This window comes from Ursus americanus, chromosome 22 (genome assembly GCF_024610735.1).
Source record: "Ursus americanus isolate L20-20 chromosome 22, mUrsAme1.1.p, whole genome shotgun sequence".
NCBI lineage: Eukaryota > Metazoa > Chordata > Mammalia > Carnivora > Ursidae > Ursus > Ursus americanus.
In genome coordinates, this window is record NC_142148.1 from 5,585,169 (window position 1) to 5,604,397 (window position 19,229).

At 62.8% G+C, this 19,229-nt stretch overlaps 1 protein-coding gene across 1 annotated transcript; it reads right to left on the reverse strand.

The window, feature by feature from the left end:
* Window positions 1–852: 852 nt before the first annotated feature.
* Window positions 853–17,183, reverse strand: RBM38 (RNA binding motif protein 38). Its single transcript, XM_045808422.2, has 4 exons — window positions 16,759–17,183; window positions 15,840–15,963; window positions 15,295–15,349; window positions 853–2,590 (listed from the first exon to the last, which is right to left on the reverse strand). Exons 1-4 carry the CDS (start codon window positions 16,993–16,995, stop codon window positions 2,287–2,289), a joined length of 720 nt encoding a protein of 239 aa, XP_045664378.2. The 5' UTR covers window positions 16,996–17,183; the 3' UTR covers window positions 853–2,286.
* Window positions 17,184–19,229: the final 2,046 nt, after the last annotated feature.

Genomic DNA, 19,229 nt, shown 5'->3' on the forward strand with positions numbered 1-19,229 from the left:
TGCTTCATAGTGCTCATCAGTATCCACAATGATCCCACATGCATGTTTGTTAGGTCTCCCCCACTAGATTATATACCCCAGTGGGTAGTATCATGTCCGTTTTATGATTCTCCCCAGTGCTTTGCTTCTATACCGGGCACATGTGTCTTGGAATTAATGAATGAGTGAATTAATCTGTTTTCCAGCCTTAACACCTCCCCTGTGGATCCCCCATTTCTCCAGCCTGGAGTTGTGGCTCCAGCAGGAGTTCTGTGAAAGACCAGGACCATCTGTGGGCTGGGCCCCCTCAGCCCCCGACCAAGACTTCCCTTCCTGTGACCTTGTACCCTGCCTACCAGCACCCCTAGGGCAGCTGGCAGACACCTGTTCTGTCCCCTCAGCCGCCGTTACTCAGGTTCTTCTAGAAGCACCCTCCCTTCTCTTGGAGAGCTGCCCTCCATCCCATGGGATTCTGACCAATCACAACAGCATGCCTGCCGCCCCTGCCCCCAGCCACTGTGCCCAGGATGCTGCTTGGAACAGGTCACCTCGCTGAGCCAGTCAGCCCTCCCCTGCACTTGCAGCGGGCTGCAGGGGAGCAAGCCCCCAGGGGGTGGCGGAGTGTCTGTTCCTTCCCTACTTCAGTGGGAAGGTGGGTGGTGATGGGGGCACTGCGTCTGCCCCATCACTCTGGATACCCATAGGCCGGTGCAGGGTAGGGGGTCAAGGAACAGACGACTAAAACCCCCGGCTCCCAAGCCGTGACACCGGGTATAGGATCTGGACCTGAGAGCAACTTGCCGATGATCACTGGGGCCAGGGGCGGGCGTGGTGCTGAAGGCTCCCACTTCAAGAGAAACATCACAGACCAACTTTTTCTTTAAAGAAAACAAGTTTTATTTTTATAATCAGAACGTTCTAATAAAAATATTATTATAATATTAGCTACCTTTATGTTCTGGGCCTTGACTCTGTACCAAGCGTGCCGCGAAGTGCTTGCCCACGTCGTCAGCCCCCTGAGGCCTCCCACTTCCCTGAGGTAGGTCCGAAGGAATACCCCCAGTGCCCCCCAACTCTGCGGCCCGCCCTCCCCAAATTCCTCTGCCTGTCTCCTCTGCCAGGCTGCCCCTCGGCTCACTCCCCTCCTCCTCTGAGCAGGGGAAGGGGCCACTACACAGCCCAGGTACCCCGTCCGGGAGTCCCCCGACGGCCTGTTGGAACGCCTCCACCCTGGACTGAGCCCCCAAGGCAGGTGGGACGGGTCTCAGCTCAATCCCACCGCCAGGGCTGGTATATAGCAGGTGACCCCACGAGGGAGGGCGGGCGGATGAGGCTGTGTGGTTCCGCACTCGGAGGCCCCCTGCCACTGGCCAGGACACTTCACTGCGGCCCCTCGGCCAGCATCACCTCGGGCCCCACTCCTTCCCGCCCTCTGCGGACCAGGTGGGGGACGAGCTCTGAGACAACTTGTTATCACCTAGCGAGACCGGCCTGGAGATGCCTGCCCTCCGAGGGGCTCCTGGCCCTCCAGCTGGCAGACGTTTTATCACACGAAATACTGTCACTGTGTCCTCGGGCGGAGCCGGCGACCAAAGTGAGTCTCTCAAAGTCAAAAATAGGTTCTGGATTCTTGGTGGTGGGAATTCCGGTTGAAAAAATAGACTGACATTCTGAAATCATCTTAGTAGCAAAACGATGACGGTAAGAAAAGAGTTGCAGCTTCGACAAAAAGGGACGTCGCCAGCGGCCCTGCCGCACCCGGGAGCCCCGGGGGGGGGGGGCGGGCTGTGGTCTAGAAGATGCGAATTCCGGAGGCAGGTGCCCCCAGCCCCGCACGCCTCCTGTGGCGGCTCCGGCCCCGCAGCCGCCCCGCAGCGCACAGCCCGCCCCCGCCGCGCTCCCGGGCGGCCCTGGACTAAGGCATCTCGAGCAGGACCGAGTGTCTGCACAGCCTGTTGGGCAGCCAGTCTGGAGGGCGGCGAGGGCCCGGCCGGGGGCTGGGGGGACGGACCTGCGGGCGCCTGGGGTGCGGGGAGGGGCGGCAGGTGCAGGACGAAGGCTGGCGGTGTGCGCGAGGTCCGGGTTGCAGCTTCTAAGAGCGTTCGGTCAGTCTTTTTCCCCAAAGTCCTCCCTCGAGACGTGGCGGGGCCCAGATTTAGAGAGAAGTGGTCTCCAGTCCACCCGGGGTCAGGCGGGGCTCCTGCGGGGTCTCCGGAGGCACATGTGCGGGTGTGCACCCCGAAGTGCGGCCAGCGCTCGCCCGGCGGGGGGGGGGGGGGAGGGCCGGGGTCCCGGGCCGGGCGGCCCTCACTGCATCCTGTCGGGCTGCAGCTGCGGAGCCTGGTACTGCACGAAGGCCGCGCCCGCGGGGGCCGCGGCCGACAGCGCCTGAGGCACGGCGGCCGGGTAGCCGTAGCCCACGAAGCTGGCGGCCGTGGCGGGCGAGGCGGCGTACGGGTACTGGTCAAAGGTGGCCGGCGGGTACTGGGCGTAGGCCGGGCTGGCTGGCGTGTACTCGATGTAGGGCGAGGACAGCGACGGGACTGGGGCAGCCGGGATCACCACACTGGGCTGGACGATGGCTTGCGGATAGATGTAGTGGGGCGTCAGCCTGTGGGGCCAAACACAGAGGGTCAGGGCGAGGCGGCAGACCTGGGGAAAGCTGGCTCTGGGGTGGAGTGAAGGAGCTGGGGGACACTGTGTTCCCCCTCTCCGGTCTATTTCTCATCTGTAAAACAGGTAGGGCCACAGCCCACCTTCCCTGAACACATCAGATGTACTCCTACCCCAGGGCCTTTGCACTGGCTGTTCCCACTGCCTGCAACGCACTCTCCCTGGCTATCCCCAGAGCTCCCCCTTCTCAGCCACCCCCAGCCCAATCCTAGGCTCCACATTCCTGCCAGCCCACATAGGGCCAGCTATGATTGGGGGGGGCAGATTTCAAAATGATTTACAATTTTCAGATGGTGACAGCACAGCATCCAATCTGGTAAGGGCCTTCTGAGCACAGGTCCCCCTGTGACTGCCCAGCTCACACCCCAACCCTCTACTTCCCTGTTCATCTTCCCAACATCTACCATCCACCAAGTGACATCCTGCACGATCTACGGCTCTCCTGGGCCCTTCTCCCCCGTTCTGTCACTGACGGCCCAGAACCCGGCCCAGAGCAGCCCAGCGAACGCCTGCTGAGTGAGGGCTACGTGAGTGATGCACGAAGGACATCGATGAAGACGAAGAGGACAAGGAGAGGCCCTGGAAGCAGGGCCGCCAACCAGCTCCGGTGCCCACGGCGCCAGGTCCAAAACACCCTCACACAGTGACTGGTCGGACCTGCCCTCAGGCTGCCCTCAGAGAACGGAGTTCAGGGGGTCAGTGGCTTGCCCAAGGCCCCACGGCGATACAGCGGAGGGGACCTCTGAACCCACGTGTCTGTCCCACGCTGCAGGCTGACATGCATGCCAGCCTTCCAGGCAGGGACGGGGTCCCCTGTGTCACAGATGGGAAAACGGAGGCTCAGGAAGGCAGGGTCGGTGCAGGCCTGCTCTGCCAACCAACCGCTGGGCGGCCCTGGGCAAGTGGCTGGGCCTCCCTGGCCTCCCGGCCTGTTAGCCTCATCGGGGCAGATGGTATGGCCTGTCCTCTGCCTCTTCTCACACCAGCAAGAGGGACACAGGACAGGGCCACGCTTGGGGGCCAACGTCTCTCTGCACCTGTCAGTCGGGCCCAGGACCCCTGCCCTGTCCCAGCTCCAAAGAGAAGCTGTTTTGAAAGAACAGCCGCCCCACCCCCTCCCCATGCTCTCCTACAGTCAGCAGAAACAGGGCCGCTTCGGGGGCACGTGAGCAGGACGCACGCTTCCTCCCCCAGTCAGGCCCCCTTAGCCTCCAAGAGGGGCCCTCACTCTGGCACAAAGACAGACGTGCTGAGTGGACCACGGCATCATCTACGGGACCGAGACAAACCAGAGGAGCTGAGCGTCACCTGCAGAGGACGGAGCAGTTGCCAATGTGCCCCCAGAGCATGGTGCACGTGGCGGCCACAAGATCAGGGGCCCAGGTTCAGCCCCAGGCCTCTGTCCTCCCCACCGTCGGGAGAGGGAAGCAAGCCGCAGGACAGAGCTGCCATTGATGCAAAACCGTGATGTTCGCGCTCAGTGTGACACTGTTGACGCAACAGCAACCGAATGTGTATTTGCAGCCAAGCTAAGGATAGCGGAGGTTGCCTCGTAGGAAACGGCCGCTTTTACAGGTCCAAGGACTGGTGAGACGCGCTCGGGTAGAATGTTCCGAGCGCTCAGGGGAGGTCTGGAGGCCGCCGGAGGGGGCTGTGGCCCTTACAGGGCGAATGGCTTCACGTGCTAACCAGGAATGAGGGGCAGTGTTCACGAGGGCCACAAAGGACAGAGACACCGACGTGGTGTGTCCACGCCACGATGAGCAACGACGTCTGACACACACACCGGTGTGCACGACTCCTGAGCACGGGCTGAGCCAAAGAAGCCAGACACGAACGGCCATGCACAGTGCGTCCCACCCACAGGGAACGCGCACACAGGCAAACCAGGGGGAAAAGTGGTTAAACCGCCGGGGGCTACGGAAGGGGGCCGGGCTGGGAAGTGAGGGCTGCGGGGCTCGTGTGGGGAGATGGCAATGCTCTGAGTTAGCCGGAGCCAGTGTCCGCGCACGGCTGTGAACGCACCGCACGCCTGAAGACGGCAGCTATTCGGGAAGCGTCCTTACCAGCACAGCGCGGACACAAGAGGGGCAATTCCCGCGACGGGGTGAGCTAGCCCGCGAGGGCAGAGCGCTGGCTGGGCCTGGTGTGGGCGGGTCTGGGACGAGGACTGGCACGGCAGCCCCGGGGATCTGGGAGGGAGTGGGAGTCCGGGCAACACCTGCCTGTGCCTGAGGGGTCACCAGCTCCGACCTCGGAGCCCCTAGGTGCCATCACACCCGTGCTGGCGAAGGGCTGTGGCCCCACACCCCGCCCCACCTTCTGCAGCATTTGCCAGGATCCCCGCGCTCTGGCTGGGGGCCACAGTGCCTATCGCCCCCGCTCAAGGAGCCCCTGCAGCCACCTCCTTCCTCCCCTATGTAAACAAGAGCCTTGAACAGAGACGGACCCGGGTTTGAACCCGGCTCTGCACCCCAAGCAGGGCAACAGCCTTCTCCTGCATCTGCTTGGGATTAGGATACGGCGCTGAGCAGACCACACACAGCTCCTGGCTCCCGAGAGCTTGGACTCCAGGACGGGGACAGACACACAAACAATCCTGCACATGAACCAGAGGTGGGACTGCGGGGAGCAGTCAGGGAAGGCATCCTGGAGGAGGGAGCAACTGCACTGCGCCTGGAGGACAAGACAGGGCTGGCCGTGGGGAACAGCAGGAAAGGCAAGCATGTGTGCTGGGGGAGGACAAGGGTGCCACACTGTTCAGAGACCAGATCCCCAGACCCCTTCGGCCCTCCACGCCCCTGTCCCGCCCCAGCTGCACGCCCCCTGCAGTGCCTCCAGTGCTCCCTACCTGGGCCTGTACCCGCCACTGCCGCCCCTGGAGCCCTCAATGCAGGGGTGTCCTCCTGACCCCACCTGAGGTTGGCCCTGTTCCCTCATCTCCCCTGCATCTCAGCTGAGCCGTGGGGAGGGCTCGGCCCCAAGGCCTAGCTCTGGAACATGCCAGGCACACAATGCTGCTGGAACAATGGCCCATCGAGAACAGTCTCCCCACTGAGAAAGACAAGGGGCTCCAGCAGTCGGGACGCCTCTCAGGAAAGGAGCAAAACGGAGACCCGAGGAAGCGTGTCCTGGTGTGCACCCACCAGGACGTCCCTGGCACCATCAGCGCCCCCACCCGGCTCCGGGAGCCTCAGAAACATTCCTGAGTTGGAGGCTATGGAAGCGTGAAGCCCAGAACTTCTCCAAACATGGGCAGGGATGCCCCTGCCTGAGACACCCCCCAAGCACTTGCTAAAAATGTGGATCCCCTGCAGACCGAGCAGTCAGATAGGGTCTAGGAATCTGCATTTGACAGGCCCCCAGGGATTCTGATCCACACCCACACTCCAGACACGCTGCTAGACCCGGCCTCATGCTGCCCACACAGGAGAAGGACCCAGAGCTTTAAAAATGACAGGTTTCTGGCCATATTTTCCCAAGGTCCAGCCGGCTGAGGCCGTGGTCACATTTACCAAGTTCTACCCTCTCCACTGCTAGGACCAGACCCCTGTCCCAGCCACCATGGGGACACTCCAACATGGGGTGAGCGAATATATTTTAGGTTGGGGAGGAAGGGAGCCCCCCGTTTCCTGACACGCCAGGATACCGCATATCTGCATCTATTCACCTACTTCCCTGGAGTGCCCGGCCCCCTAGCACTCTGCAACAAGCCGGAGATAACTGACAAAGCATTTCAAAGCCACAAGAGGGGCTGTGTTACCCCATTTCCCAGAGAGGGACACTGAGGTTCAGAGACGCCTGGATGACTTGCATCGTCACACAGCCAGGGAGTGGCAAAGTGGAGTCTGCCTCCTCATCCACACACTGCCTGGGACCTGTGCCCTAAGGACGGGCTGCTGGCTGGAGCCTGCGACCCTGGGCTCACCTCGAGGGCCAGCCCGGGTCTCCAGGAGGCCACCCAGATGGCAGAATAGCTCCAGTCCACGACCCAGCTGCCCCCGGTGATTCTGTCCCTGCCGAGGAGCTGAGCGTATCCCCAGAGACCAGACCCCCAACAGGTGTGTGCACCCCTAGACTCGGATCCAAAGGAAAAGAAGGAACGGCGGGTCCTGCCACACAGTGAGGCCGGGAGAGATGACGGTGCTGGGTGAGTCGAGGGGAAGGAGCCGCAAAGCCCCCCAAGGCCGGGGACCAGTCCCAGGCAGTCTCCCCTGCCGCCACGTCAGCCCCCAGCTCTGCCTCTGGACTTGCAGAGGTTGGCCCACCGTGAGACCCAGGACCCTCCGCCGGAAGAGCAGATCTCAGCCAGGGCGACTCTGCCCCTCAAGGGACCCAGGCCATGCCTGGAACATTCCTGGTGGTCACACTGGTGGGTGGAGTCCAGGGATGCTGCTAACACCCCACCAGGCACAGGATGGCCCAGCGCAGAGAGTCCTCTAACATCACGGCTCCTCCCACATGGAGAGAGCCTGCCGCAGAGTGAACTACAAAGCCAAGGGCAGATACAAGGCTCTTCGGCGCTTTTGTGACCAGATGCCGTTGCCCAGGGCTGGGAAGGAGGCCAGACGGGGTGGCGGGGAAGAGCTGGAGGGGGGCCCACACGCGTGCAAGCGGCACACACGCACACAGGGAACCCACCGGGCTCTCGGGCGGGAAAGAATGCCCAGCCAAACTGCCTGTCTGAGGGCAGGCCTGCACCCTCCCCAGGCCCACACATGGCAGCCGGGGGAGGTCCCGGCCGCCTGGCACTGGGGACAGGGTGGGTGTGCCCAGCAGGTTCCTCGCTGCCCCACCTACTCCCCAGAAAGGTCAGGGCGCCGCCAGCCTCCACATGCCTAATCGTCAGGCCTCTGAAAAGGGCACGGGCCTCCCAACACTCCAGGCTGATGGAAGGCTGGTCTGCTGGCCCTGCCCACTCACCCTCCGCCCCAGCCCATGTACACCCCATCCAGCTGGCACTCCTCACTCCCACCCCCGATCCCCCAATTCTCCCTGTTCGCCACACTAGCAATCCCCCCACCCGGCCATCTCTCCAGGTCAAGCCTCCATCCACAACATCGCAGCAGGACCGCAGTCCCCACCTCTGCCCCGATCTGGTGGCCAGAGAATCATCTTAAAAACATCCAAGAGACCAGGTCACCCCCAGGATCAGACCCCTCCTGCAGCCTCCACACTACCCAGAACCAAAGTGCTCCCCCTATGGCTTCCCACACAACTAGGCCTCAACTTCCCCAACTTACCTCCACTCACTGTCCCGACTCCCACCAGACAAGACTCAATGAGCTCCTCCACCACAGGACCTTTGCACCTGCTATTCATGCCCTCTGCTCACAGGCTTCTCCCCACAGCTCAAACCTCACCTCCTCAGAGTCCTTCCCTGACCACCCCCCAGGACAACGCCAGCACACCCCACCCACCACCAGCTTTATTTCCCTCTCATGACCTGATACCTCCTGGTCATTTACTTTCTGTTCTGTTTTCTCCAGGAAAACAAAACACAAGCCCTACGAGGGAAGGGACTTGGCATTAACTGCTCGGTCCCAAGCACCTAGCACGTCATCTGTCAAGTGCTCAGGGCCCCAGGCAGGTCCCAGGATCACTGGCACCCAGGTGGCAAAGGAGCCCCCCACCCCCAGGGCTGCCTGAGGTTTCCTGGGGCAGAAGCTGAAGCCCTTTCGAAGGCCCTGGAAGCAGCCCAGCCTGGAACAGCTCTGCTCAGCAAGTCACAGCTTGGGGGGCCCTGGGGAGGCAGAACCTGCCGGCTCCGTTCAAGGCTGGCTTTGGCGCTTGCTAGGTGCCTGGCAGCCTCAGCACTGCCTCTGTGGGGGGGTGGGACCGCCCGTGAGGATTTAATGCTCTGTGGCCCCAGAGAGCTTGGCAGCACCAGGGACCCCCCACCCCCACCCTGGGGCCTGAGGGAGGACAAGGAATAGCTCCCAAGCCAGCCAAGGCGCACGGAAAGTCCTCTCTCTCCCAACCACCTGGCCCCAGCCCCAGAAGAGCAGCCTGGGAGCCCTGGAGGGAGAACCGGACCAGCCAGCAGGACAGTCAGGTCCAGGGTCAGAACCTAAAGGTCAGGTGGCCCCAAACCCCGTCTGGGTTGCTCCTGCCAGGCACCACCATGACCTGCAGGACTGGGGTCTCGCGGCCTCATTACAGTCCACTGGGGAGCTGTGATGTCGCCAGGACCCAAGGCACCCCAGGTTAACAACACAGCCTAACAGCACCCACGCTGACTTGGCCCAATGCAGGCCCAGGGGTCCAGAGGCGAGAACCCTGAGTTTGGATCCCAGCCTCCAGCCTGCTTGCCCCTGTGTAAGCTAAGGGTACCACTGAGCCCGACAGAGCAACCACTGGGTCCCTGGAGGCCCCTTAAGAAGGCAGAGGTCTCAGGGCTCCGAGCAGCAGGGTCTGTGAACTCCCGGGCAGCCGGGGTGCTGACAACAGCCAAGGGCAGCCAGCGCCCCGGGGACAGACAACCACACGCTCCACACACTCAGAGCAAAACTCAGCGAGAAGGCTCACAGCAGGCCTGGAGGATTCCATTTCTGAATGCAAAGCCACCCCCCAAAATAAAAAAGGCAAATGAGCCCATTTCACTTTTTCTGCTCCCCGGAGGTTTTTGCCCACCAAGCCGGACACACAGACAGCCGCTGGGGGCGCGACGCCAGGCCCCGGGTGCGGGGAGGGGCCTCAAGCTGGGCTCCAGCACCGACAGGAAACAGGCCCCGCGCCCGGGAATCCCCGCAGGGGGATGTGAAGGCTCCTGGGGGCCATCAGCCATCAGGCAAGTGTGGGGGCAGCAGGCACAAGGCAGGTAAGACGTACCGCCGTGCGACAGTGCCAGGCCCCGGCTCGGCATCTCCACCCCAACGTGTCCAAACCTGAATTCCTACCGTTCCCCCAAACCTCCCTCAAGGCCTATCCAACCTTCCATTTCCTCGGCTCAAAGCTCTGGAATCTTCCTGGGCTCCTCTCTCACACATTCTTTAAAATGTATCCAGAATCCCACAGCTGCTCACCCTGACGTGGGAGCCAGCAGCCATCACAGCCTTGCACGTGGACTGCCACGGAGGCCCTGGGGTCTCCCCCTGGCCTCGGGGCTGCAGGCCTGCCTGGCAGCCGAAGGGATGATCTCAAGACACAAGGGACCCAGCCCTCATCCACTCAGGGCCCACCTCTGTCCCGCATCACTCAGAATAACATCTAAATGCGCCCCTGGGCCCCCAACTCCCCACTTCCTCCCACTGCTCGTGCTGGTGCCCCAGCCCAGTCCCTCTCCCCCCACCTCCTGCCACCTGGGCTCCCTGCACACACCCCTCTGCTCCGGGCTCCTCTGCAACCCTAGCCGGGCCTGGCTCCCCCCCCTCCGCCCCGGTCCCCACGGCACCCTGGGCCTGCCGCAAAGCAAGCAAGCATCTGCTGACCAAACTGGCTGCGGGGATGCCCGGCCCCCTCCTCCCACCCACGTGGGAGGGGTCAGAGCATGAACGCAGACGTCCTCCCCTGACCCTGCAGAGCCCTCATCCCGTCCACACGGAAGACGGGGAAGCAGAGGCTCCACGAGAAAAAGTCACGGCCATGAGGCATCGCACACACGAGTCGTGCAAAGGGCCTACAGCCTCCTCCACCCGGGCCCGCGGCCCTGCGGCAGGAAGCCTGGGAACCCCTCTCCTGCTCCCCCTGCCCGGAGCACACCCATGCGGGTGCCAGGCAGCCTCTGTCCGTGCTCCGGCCGCCGAGCCTGGACCCGAGGCTCCTGGACGGGGCTCTCCAGGCCTCAGCAGAAGGCCCCTCCTGCCAGGGCAGCGGGCCGGAGCGAGGAGCTCGCCCTCCAGAGGAACCCCAGAGCCGCCCGGGGGCTGGTTTCTGTTACAGCCGCCGGGGACAAACAACAGGTGCGCAGGGGCGGCCCACGGGGAGGGCCACGCGCCGGCCCACGCCTCGCTCCAGTGGGTGCCAAACAGGAAGCTACGGTGTGGGGAGCAGGGCCACCCCAGGCACCCTGAAAGTAAAAACAAGCCAGGTGACGCCACAGCGGGCACCAGCTTCCTCCCAGCCCCCACGGCCTCTGGCTCTGACCTCACTTCCTGTCGCGCCCCCCCCCCAAGAGGCTGACCCTCCTCCCTACCCCCCTGCAAGGCTCTGCCACTCACCCCCCCTCCACTCACACCCCCCCGGGCCTTTATTTACTTTGGATTTTGAAATAATGGTAGAACCCCAAGAAGTTGCAACAACGTACGGGGAGGTCCTGTGTGCCCTCCTCCAGTGTCCCCCAGTGGTGACGGCTACACCACACAGTGCGTTACCACAACCAGGAGCCTGAGGCCAGCTCGCTGCTATTAGCCAGGCTGGAGGCCCTGGTCAGATGTCAGCACTTTTTGGGATGTCCGTCTACAACACTGTATCACCAGCACAGACGGCCCACCCACCATGACAAGCACCACAGAGGACCACTCCCCACAAGGAACTCCCCCCGGCCAGCCGCCTGCTCACTCCAGCCACCACCCTCAGAGTTTTTAATGGTCTGGCTTCCCCGCTGGAAAGTGAGCACCCTCAGGTGGGGAACGGACTGTGTCTTCCTTACGTGAAGTACCCTGGGCCCAGGGCCTGGCTCCCAGCACATCAAAGGCTTGATGAATGAATGAAGGACTCTGAGCCCCTGTGCTCCATGTTTCTGGGGACACGGACATCTTCCTGTCACTCCCCAGTCCCCTCCCACCCTGGTGTCCCAGAGACTGGGCTCAGACCCCTCAGCCTGTGGCCTAGTGATGGCGAGGGCATGGTGAGGGCGGGGGGGGGGGGGGGGTTCCGGGGGCGGGGGGGCTGGAGTCTCTAAAAGTACGGGGCACGCAGCGCCTGAAGAGCCTTCCGTGGCAGTCGTCAGTCCTGGGGTGTCTGGCTCTGATTTGTCCAGGAGCTGCACAGACGGAGGTGTAGGGGACTCGTGGAAGGAAGGAGGGTGTTGGCGCCACCCAGCCCCACGCACTATGAGCTCAGGCAAGTTTCTCCTCACCCAGCTCACCCAGTGCCTCCACGGGCAGCTGGGGCCTCAGGCCTTGTCAGAGCACTGCCCCGAGATGGGTCACGGACAAATCCCAAGTCTTCCTGTGTGGTAGCAGCATCCTGGGCCCCACCACACAGACGGGGAGATGAACCTGGGCAGACCCTGGGATCCCCGCTCCAGCACACGGCGACCCTGCTATCTGGGACCTGGGGCCTGGCCTCTCCCCTGGCACAGAGCAGAACTTGTCGTGAACTGGCATCAAGGCCACAGCAAGGCCCCCTTAAGAACGGGAGCCGGGGCTGTGCCCAGAGAAGCAGCTGGCCCTTCAAAAATAACCCAAGGAGAGGCTCCAAGTACAGCCAGGCCCAGGACAAACCTCAGATCCTGGCAGGCCTCGGGCCCAGGCCTGGACACACAGCCTTTGACACCAAGAGGTCCCTTCCAGGGCAGACCCAAAGCTCTGCCCCGTCATGTGCCCTCTCCAAACGGCTCTGAACTTTCCTGCCTGCCAGCTGCGGACTGTCCCAGCCAGACAGCCAAAAGACGCTCAGCTAGATGGCCTATGGCCTTAGTCATGTCCTCCTATGAATAAATCACTCGTCACCTGCCAAGGAAGAACCCTCCAAACCTCAGGCCTCGGGCCCACATATAGTTACAGGACAGAGCCCAAGTTAGATCCTGAAAGACCCCATTCCGCTTAAGAAAAAGGAGAGCAGGGGTGCCTGCGTGGCTGAGTCGTTAAGCGTCAGCCTTCGGCTCAGGGCGTGATCCCAGGGTCCTGGGATGGAGCCCCACATCAGGCTCCCTGCTCTTCTGGGAGCCTGCTTCTTCCTCTCCCACTCCCCCTGCCTGTGTTCCCTCTCTCACTGGCTGTCCCTCTCTCTGCCAAATAAATAAATAAAATCTTAAAAAAAAAAAAGGAGAGCAGAGAAATCCACGCAAAAAGCATAACATGTAAAAAGTTCGCAGGAGAATCTTCGGCGCTGACGTTTACAGCCCAGCAGGCAAGGCTTCTGCTGTGGCCTTGCCCGAAAGCGGGACTGGGGAATCTTTAGAACTGTCTAAGGCATAGGATCAGAGCCAGGAAGGCCGCAGGAAGTTCGGCCAGGCAGGAGAGGGGTTAACTGGTTTCAAAAGCCCGGAGCTGCCCAGCTCCGGCTCCCACCGTGCCCCCGGCCTGCGGCAGGCCTGGCCTCGCTGCCAGCAGCGCACAGCGCACCGCTGAGTCAGGCCAACCGCGCTCCCGCCCGATTGTTCTTGTTCGCAAAGACAAAAGACAAAAGGGACGCTGACGGCCCAACTCTCCCAACTGAGGGGCACTGGGGGGGCGGGGACAGACAGCTGACCCCAGGCAATCCCGCCCCGCCTCTCTGGGGCAGCACCCCAGGGGCCCCTCCCGCCACCCTGGAGCCCAGCAAGGCCTGGTGGGAGGCGGCGTGACCCTGAGAGGCTTCGGTCCACCGGCCGCTGGAAATGAAGAGCCGGACGGTCCCTCTGACCTCTTGTCCCTGTTTGGGTCTCCGCCCCTTGGCAACCAGCAAATAGAGCTGGCGGCCTCTTCTTCGGCACGGGTATTCGATGCCGGCTGGAGATTCAGTTACAAAACATTGTCACCTGAAGTCAGGAACGCACGGCAGTAAAATGTGTGTTGACCCCCACTACCCTCACGTGGGTGGCACTTCAAGGGGCCCTGAGGGGAAAGACGGGGGCACCCTTCCCACCCACCCGCCCCAGAGAGCGGCGGTGCAGACTGTGGGTTCGGAGCCAGCCAGCCTGGTTTCAGATCGCGTCACTCAGGTCACCCTGGCAGACCGTGAACCTCTGTTTGCCTCAGTTTCCTCATCTAGGAAGTGAGGATAACATCGGTTCCGACCTCAGAGGGCTGTTGCGTGGAGCACCCGGCCCCAGGTGCTGGCACTGTGGGAAGCGTGTATTGTTTCCATCGGGGAAACAACAGACGACGCACCTGGACGCTCAGGAAGAAGAGGTCACCTGCCAAATGGGCCTGGCTGGAACGTGCCAGAGCTGGGATTCGAACCCAGGTCCGCAGGCTCCGAGGCTGAGTCCTGACAGCTACTGGAGCCTGAGAGGCAGCTACAGTGGATCAAAAAGGAGCTCGAACTTGGGAGGGGAAGGCATCGCTGCATTTGAAACAGGACAGAGCTGCAGGTGCTCCAGGCTCGTGCCCTGAGCTTTGTGCAGCTGGCCCCCACTCGGGCCCCCAGCCCCGGCCTTCTCGGATGGACCTGGGGAACAGAGCCAAGGCTATGGAAAATGAGGAACGCCCTCCCCATGTGACCTGAGCCCCAAAGAGGAAGGACCTAGGTGATGGCAAGTGTCCCCAAATACCTTCCAAGATGGCTCCAGACACTGACGAAGCAGATGCCAGCGCGAGAAGGAAACCCAGAACCACCTGCTCCCAGCCGCCCCCGGGCTCCCTCCCTGGAGAACAGACCAAGAGCTGAGCTCCCACACATGCTGATCCACGCCAAGGCCACCATGCAGACACAGATGCTGCCTGTCTGGGCAAGCACCCCCAAATCACCCCCAATCAGAGGCATGGAGCAACTCCTCGGCCATCTGTTTGACCCGCACGGTCCACCCGAGCCCAGCGCCCACCCCTGCCAGGGAGCCAGGCTGCTCCTGAGCTGTGCCTCTTTCTAGGGCAGACGCAGACACATGCTCACACGGCTTGAAGCACAGAACCCAGAACCCGGGATTTGGTCTCTGACAGCTTCAGAAGTGCTACCATCCTACAAGGGGCCACCTGTCTGATTACAGGCCTCGCCACCCCCATCAACCTGTTCCCGCACTGGGGCGCCCAGCCGACATCAATCATGGGGCTGGGAAGTCACACCGCATGGCAGGCTCCTTTGTGCCCCTGAAGTGTGTGTGTCCTTCCACAAACAGCTGCCAAGACTTATGAAAAGTTCAAAAAAAAAAAAAAAAAAGAAGGCGAGGGGAGGGTGGGATGGGCCGCACCAAAGCACATCAGACAAAAGGCCCACAGGCTGGGCCCACTCGAGCTGGACAGCTGGCCCTGGTCCTATCTCACCTGCCACAGCTCTCCTAAACAACAGACCCTGGGTGGCAGGGACCTGCTGCCACCATCTGTCAGGCACCAGAGCGGGTCACCAGGTCCAAAGAATGTGGGCCGCACTTCCAGAGCGCTCACGTGCCCCCAACAGGCCCATCCGAAGCTCTCTTCCCATAGGACTGGAAGATGCTGTTACCATCCCCATCTCCCAGGGGAGGAAATTGAGGCACAGATGGCCGTGTAAGCCACCAGAGGTCACACAACCAGTAAGGGGGAAGCCAGAATTTGAATCCAGGCTGGCAGGCTCCCGTGCCCACGTGTTGTGGCCTCTGTCGGGAGTGGACAAGCACTCTCTGCCTTCCCTCGGTTCTCTGGGCTTACCCCGCCCTCCCCACCCTCAGAACACAATCACGTTTCTGGAAGAGCAGAGAAAGTGATGGTCCTCAGATGTGGAAAGGTAGATGCAAATAGCACAACCAATGCTGTGGGGCCGGCGGTCCTGGGAAAGACTCCCTTGGACCAAGGGGCACCCGTGGCCTGCTCCGTCTGGTCTGCCACCCCACCCACCCTGCCCCCAGCAGCCACATCCACTCACCCATATGTCCGCTGGATCAAGGTGGGGTGCAGCTGCTGCATGCCGATGGCAAAGCCTAAAATGAGACAGCAGTTAGGGGCTCGGCCTCACCCCAGCGAGCAGCAGCACGCAGCCGTACCCACCCAACCACCCCCCCCCAACAAAAGAGATAGATAATGGGCTTCCTCTACACTCCCAGGCCGCTGTCCCACCAAGCCGAAAGCTCCCTGCTGAAGCGAGCCAAGGGAACAGGGTGGCAGCAGCCTCTGGGTGTCCGTCCTCCTGATCTCCAGCCCCGGGGACCAACTTCCTCCTGTCCTCCAAGACAGATGACCACTGAGTGATGCTCCCTCCTCCCCCTGCCCCACTGGTACATGTGCCTAGACCAGGGGGTCCAGCTCCCAAGCTACAGGAGGACGGCCCTGTGACAGCTCTGCAAGCACATGATAGCTGACAGCCACTCCTGGGGCAGGGCAGGGAGGGGGGGCCGTTTCCACCCCCACAGATACCAACACTGAATATAGCAATCAAGACGAGCCAGGGAAGGAAAACACGGGCTCTCTCACCCGTCTGGAGGCTCCTCGGCTTGGCGCCCAGATATGCCAGGTTCACGTTGGCCTTGCGGCCGTCGATGTTGGGGTTAGGGTCTTTGCAAGCTCTCTCAGCTGCCGCCCGGTCGGCCATAGTCACCTGGAGGAGCGCGGATGCATTAGGGGCTTCCCTTACTGGGTGGGAGGAGCAGAGGGCTCTGCTCTGGCAAGGGGCCCTCACTTCCCCCTCCACCGGGCTGGTGACCCAGAGCCTCTGGCCCAGTCCCCACTGACCTCCCACCATAGGGCCCTCCCACAGAGGTGCCCCTGGATTCCAGGTCCTCCCTCCAAGTTCATGTGCTGGGAAACCTAGCCTTCAAGGGCAGAAAGGATCCCCAGGGGACACACGGCACCTTCCCCCCCCCCCAAGGAAGGCAGGGGCCCCAGCCTGTCCTGCCTGCCAGTGGGGGGTGCAAATTTCCTCATGGGAGGGGTTGGGGGACGCTAGCTAAAAGGGAAGTAGGAGACAATTCTTCATGCCGTTTTTTTTTACTTAAAGTGATGTTTATTTGGGGCGGTTAAGCGAGCTCTTGTAAAATACTGGAGGGGGGGGTGCTAAGGGCCTCCAAAGCGCCCCGAGGAGAAGCCTCTGCTCCTGCTTGCTTGTTGCTCCAGGAAGTCCTGGCAACAGCCGGCTGTCCCCAAAACCTCTCTGCAAACTCAGAAGTGCTAATTGAACACAGCGGCTCTCCCTTTTAAACCGGGAGTGGGGTGGGGGTGGGGGCAGGGAGCCGGGTAGCGGCGGCCGGACCGGCTGTAGCTTGAACCTCCACCCCCGAGCCCAGGAGGGGGCGGCAGGTGCCTGGGCGGCTGGGCGTGCACCCGCCGGCTGACTCAGTGCCCCTGGCGAGATAAGTGCGGGGCGGGGTGCGCGCCCGGCCGCGGAGCCACTTACGAAGCCGTAGCCGCGGGACTTGCCCGTCTGGCGGTCGGTGATGACCACGGCCTCCTCGATGTCCCCGAAGCCCTCGAAGTACTTCCTGAGCGAGGCGTCGGTGGTGTGGTAGGGCAGGCCGCCCACGAAGATCTTGGTGAACGTGGTGTCCTTCTGCGAGCCGTGCATGGCGCCGGGGGCGGCCGGGGGCCGCGGGAAGCCCGCGCTTGGGGCGCACGGCGCGGGCTGCAGCAGCATGGGGGGGGCGCCCCGCCGCCTACAGACCCGGGCCGCGCGGCGCTGCGCTCATGGGCGGCGGCGGGGAGCGAGCAGGGCAGCAGCGGCGCCGGTCCAGCCGCCGGGCCCGTCCACTCACGGGCCGCTCGCGCCGTGCGCGCCTTGCTGCGCTGCGCTGCGCTCCGGCCGGCGCTGCGGGCACTCTGCGCCCCGGCGTCCGCCCCCGGGCTTTGTAAGCGGCCCCGCCCCCAGCCCGCCGCGGCCCCGCCCCCCAGCAGCGGCCCCGCCCCGCCACGGGCACGCAGGGGCCGCCGGGAAGCGTAGTCCCGGCCCCGCCCCGCCGCGCCCCGTGGGCCGGGGAAGCCCTGGGGCGGGGCGGGGCTTGTACCGTGGAGGGGGCTGGGGCGCGGCAGGCCGGCACCTCGGTCCCGGAGGCCCTCTGCATACCCGCCGGACTCCAGGCCCCTGCCCTCGTGGAGCGCACAGTCTAGTGAATTAGAGGTAAGCGGTGATGAGCATCCCGTTTATCGAGCCAACATTTATCTCAGGGCGAGGTAAGATACAGCAACATGTATTAACAGGTGAAATGGTTTTTGTTTTATATACAGATATGATTCACTCGACGAATCCTTTTCAGGGCCCCTCATGCGACAGGCACTGCCATGGGGCTGCATGGATGCACAGACCATACACTCTAGCCCCACGGAGCCTCTATGAGTAAGGCAGGTCAACGTTACAAACACAGTGTTCAACCAGGAGTGATACAAACCCGGGATCTGCGATCCAGGAGGGTCCAGGGTGGCCCCAGAGGCCCCCAGAGGAGGTGACTAGGCAGGGGGAGTTGTTCTGGCCTCGGCAAATATCCCCAGCTGATATCAGGGATTCCTCCCTCTGTGTGGGTGACCCTGGGGGAAAAGCAAGCTGAGGGTGGTCCGGTCCACTGTCCCTGTCCCCAGCCACAGGAACAGGCCAGGCCAGGTCCTCTGTGAGCTCCACACCAGGCAGGACTGGCTACAGAACTCGATCAAAGTTACTAGGAATTTCACATCAAACAGTAGAGCATTAAACCTAGCACGGGGCCTTTCTGAGCTCGGGGCCCTTGAAGCCTTCCCCGCTGGTGGGTCACACCTCCGTGCACCGCAGAGCGCTGCTCTGGGGCCTCGAACCCTCCGCAGGCCCAGGCACAGCTGTGCACACACTGGCACAGTTGAGAACCGCAGCTCTAAGTGGGGTCACGTGGGGCCGAGCCTATCGCCTCCTCGGGACAGCTGGACACGGGCCGGGGTCTGCGGGACTGGGAGCGGCACGGCCAGCCATGTACCCTAGTCTTTCAGGTGTTTATCCAGCACCTTCTCTGTCTAGGCTTTGTTTGACTCCAGGCCGAGTCGGACTGTCTCAGGTCCCTGGACCCCCGACCCTGCTCTCCTTCCTTCCCTCAAACCTGTGCCCTAGCCCCCGCGATGCTGCGAGGGGAGCCCCCAATCTTCAGCAGGCCTCCTAGGGACACAGTTCTCTGTCCCCCTCATTCCTCAGTCCTGTCGCTCATGTTCCTCCAACACCCCAGCCGCACTCCTGCCTCCTTCCGGGCCTTTGCCTTATTGCTTGCCATTTATTCTGCTTTTTTATTTCCTTCAAGGTACTTGTTTCCAGAGGCGTGTACGGCCTCCCTCTTCTGCTAGGTGGGACCTTGGATGTTTTGCTCAAGCTGTAAGGCCGGGCAAGCAGAGGGCTCTCGGGAAGTGTTTGTTGAGTGAATGCACGATGAAAGGGAGGTGAGGAGAGCGAGCTCTCCACCAGACAGAGGGCCCTTGGAGCGCCCTTTGGAAACTTTAAAGTGCGGTCTAGACTTGTTTCCTAGAGGCCAGGGAAGGCGGCCATCACCCGGCCGCGTGATCTTGGGCAAGCTGAGTCCCTTCGCTGGGCCTCAATTTCCCTTTCCGTGGCAGACAGGGCCTCTCGGGGGCTGCCCAGCCCGGGCCAGGAGGTTCTTGGGCGGGGTGGGCGGAGCCTTTGCCCGGGGCGCCGGCAGCCGCGGCTCTCCGCCTACAAGTCCCAGAGCCGCCCGCTCCCGGCCCCTCCCGGCCCGCGCCCGGCTCCGCCCACCCCGCGCCCCGAGCCCCTCCCGGCGAAACCCCCGCGCGGGAGGAGCGCCGGCCTGGAGCGCGGCTGCACGCCGGGTGGCGGGCGTCCGCGGAGCACGTGCTGGCGCCGCGGGGGCCTGGGGTTCCCCAGCCGGGGGCGACCGCCCGGGGCGG

Bases quoted from the DNA above. Each gene is read 5' to 3' on its own strand.
- RBM38 (XM_045808422.2), bottom strand. From the start codon at position 16,995: ATGCTGCTGCAGCCCGCGCCGTGCGCCCCAAGCGCGGGCTTCCCGCGG. The intron at 15,964-16,758 runs GTAAGTGGCTCC...GCGCTCCTCCAG, and splicing joins AGTCCCGCGGCTACGGCTTC to GTGACTATGGCCGACCGGGC. The intron at 2,591-15,294 runs GTGAGTGGATGT...TTGGCCCCACAG, and splicing joins TTGATCCAGCGGACATATGG to GCTGACGCCCCACTACATCT.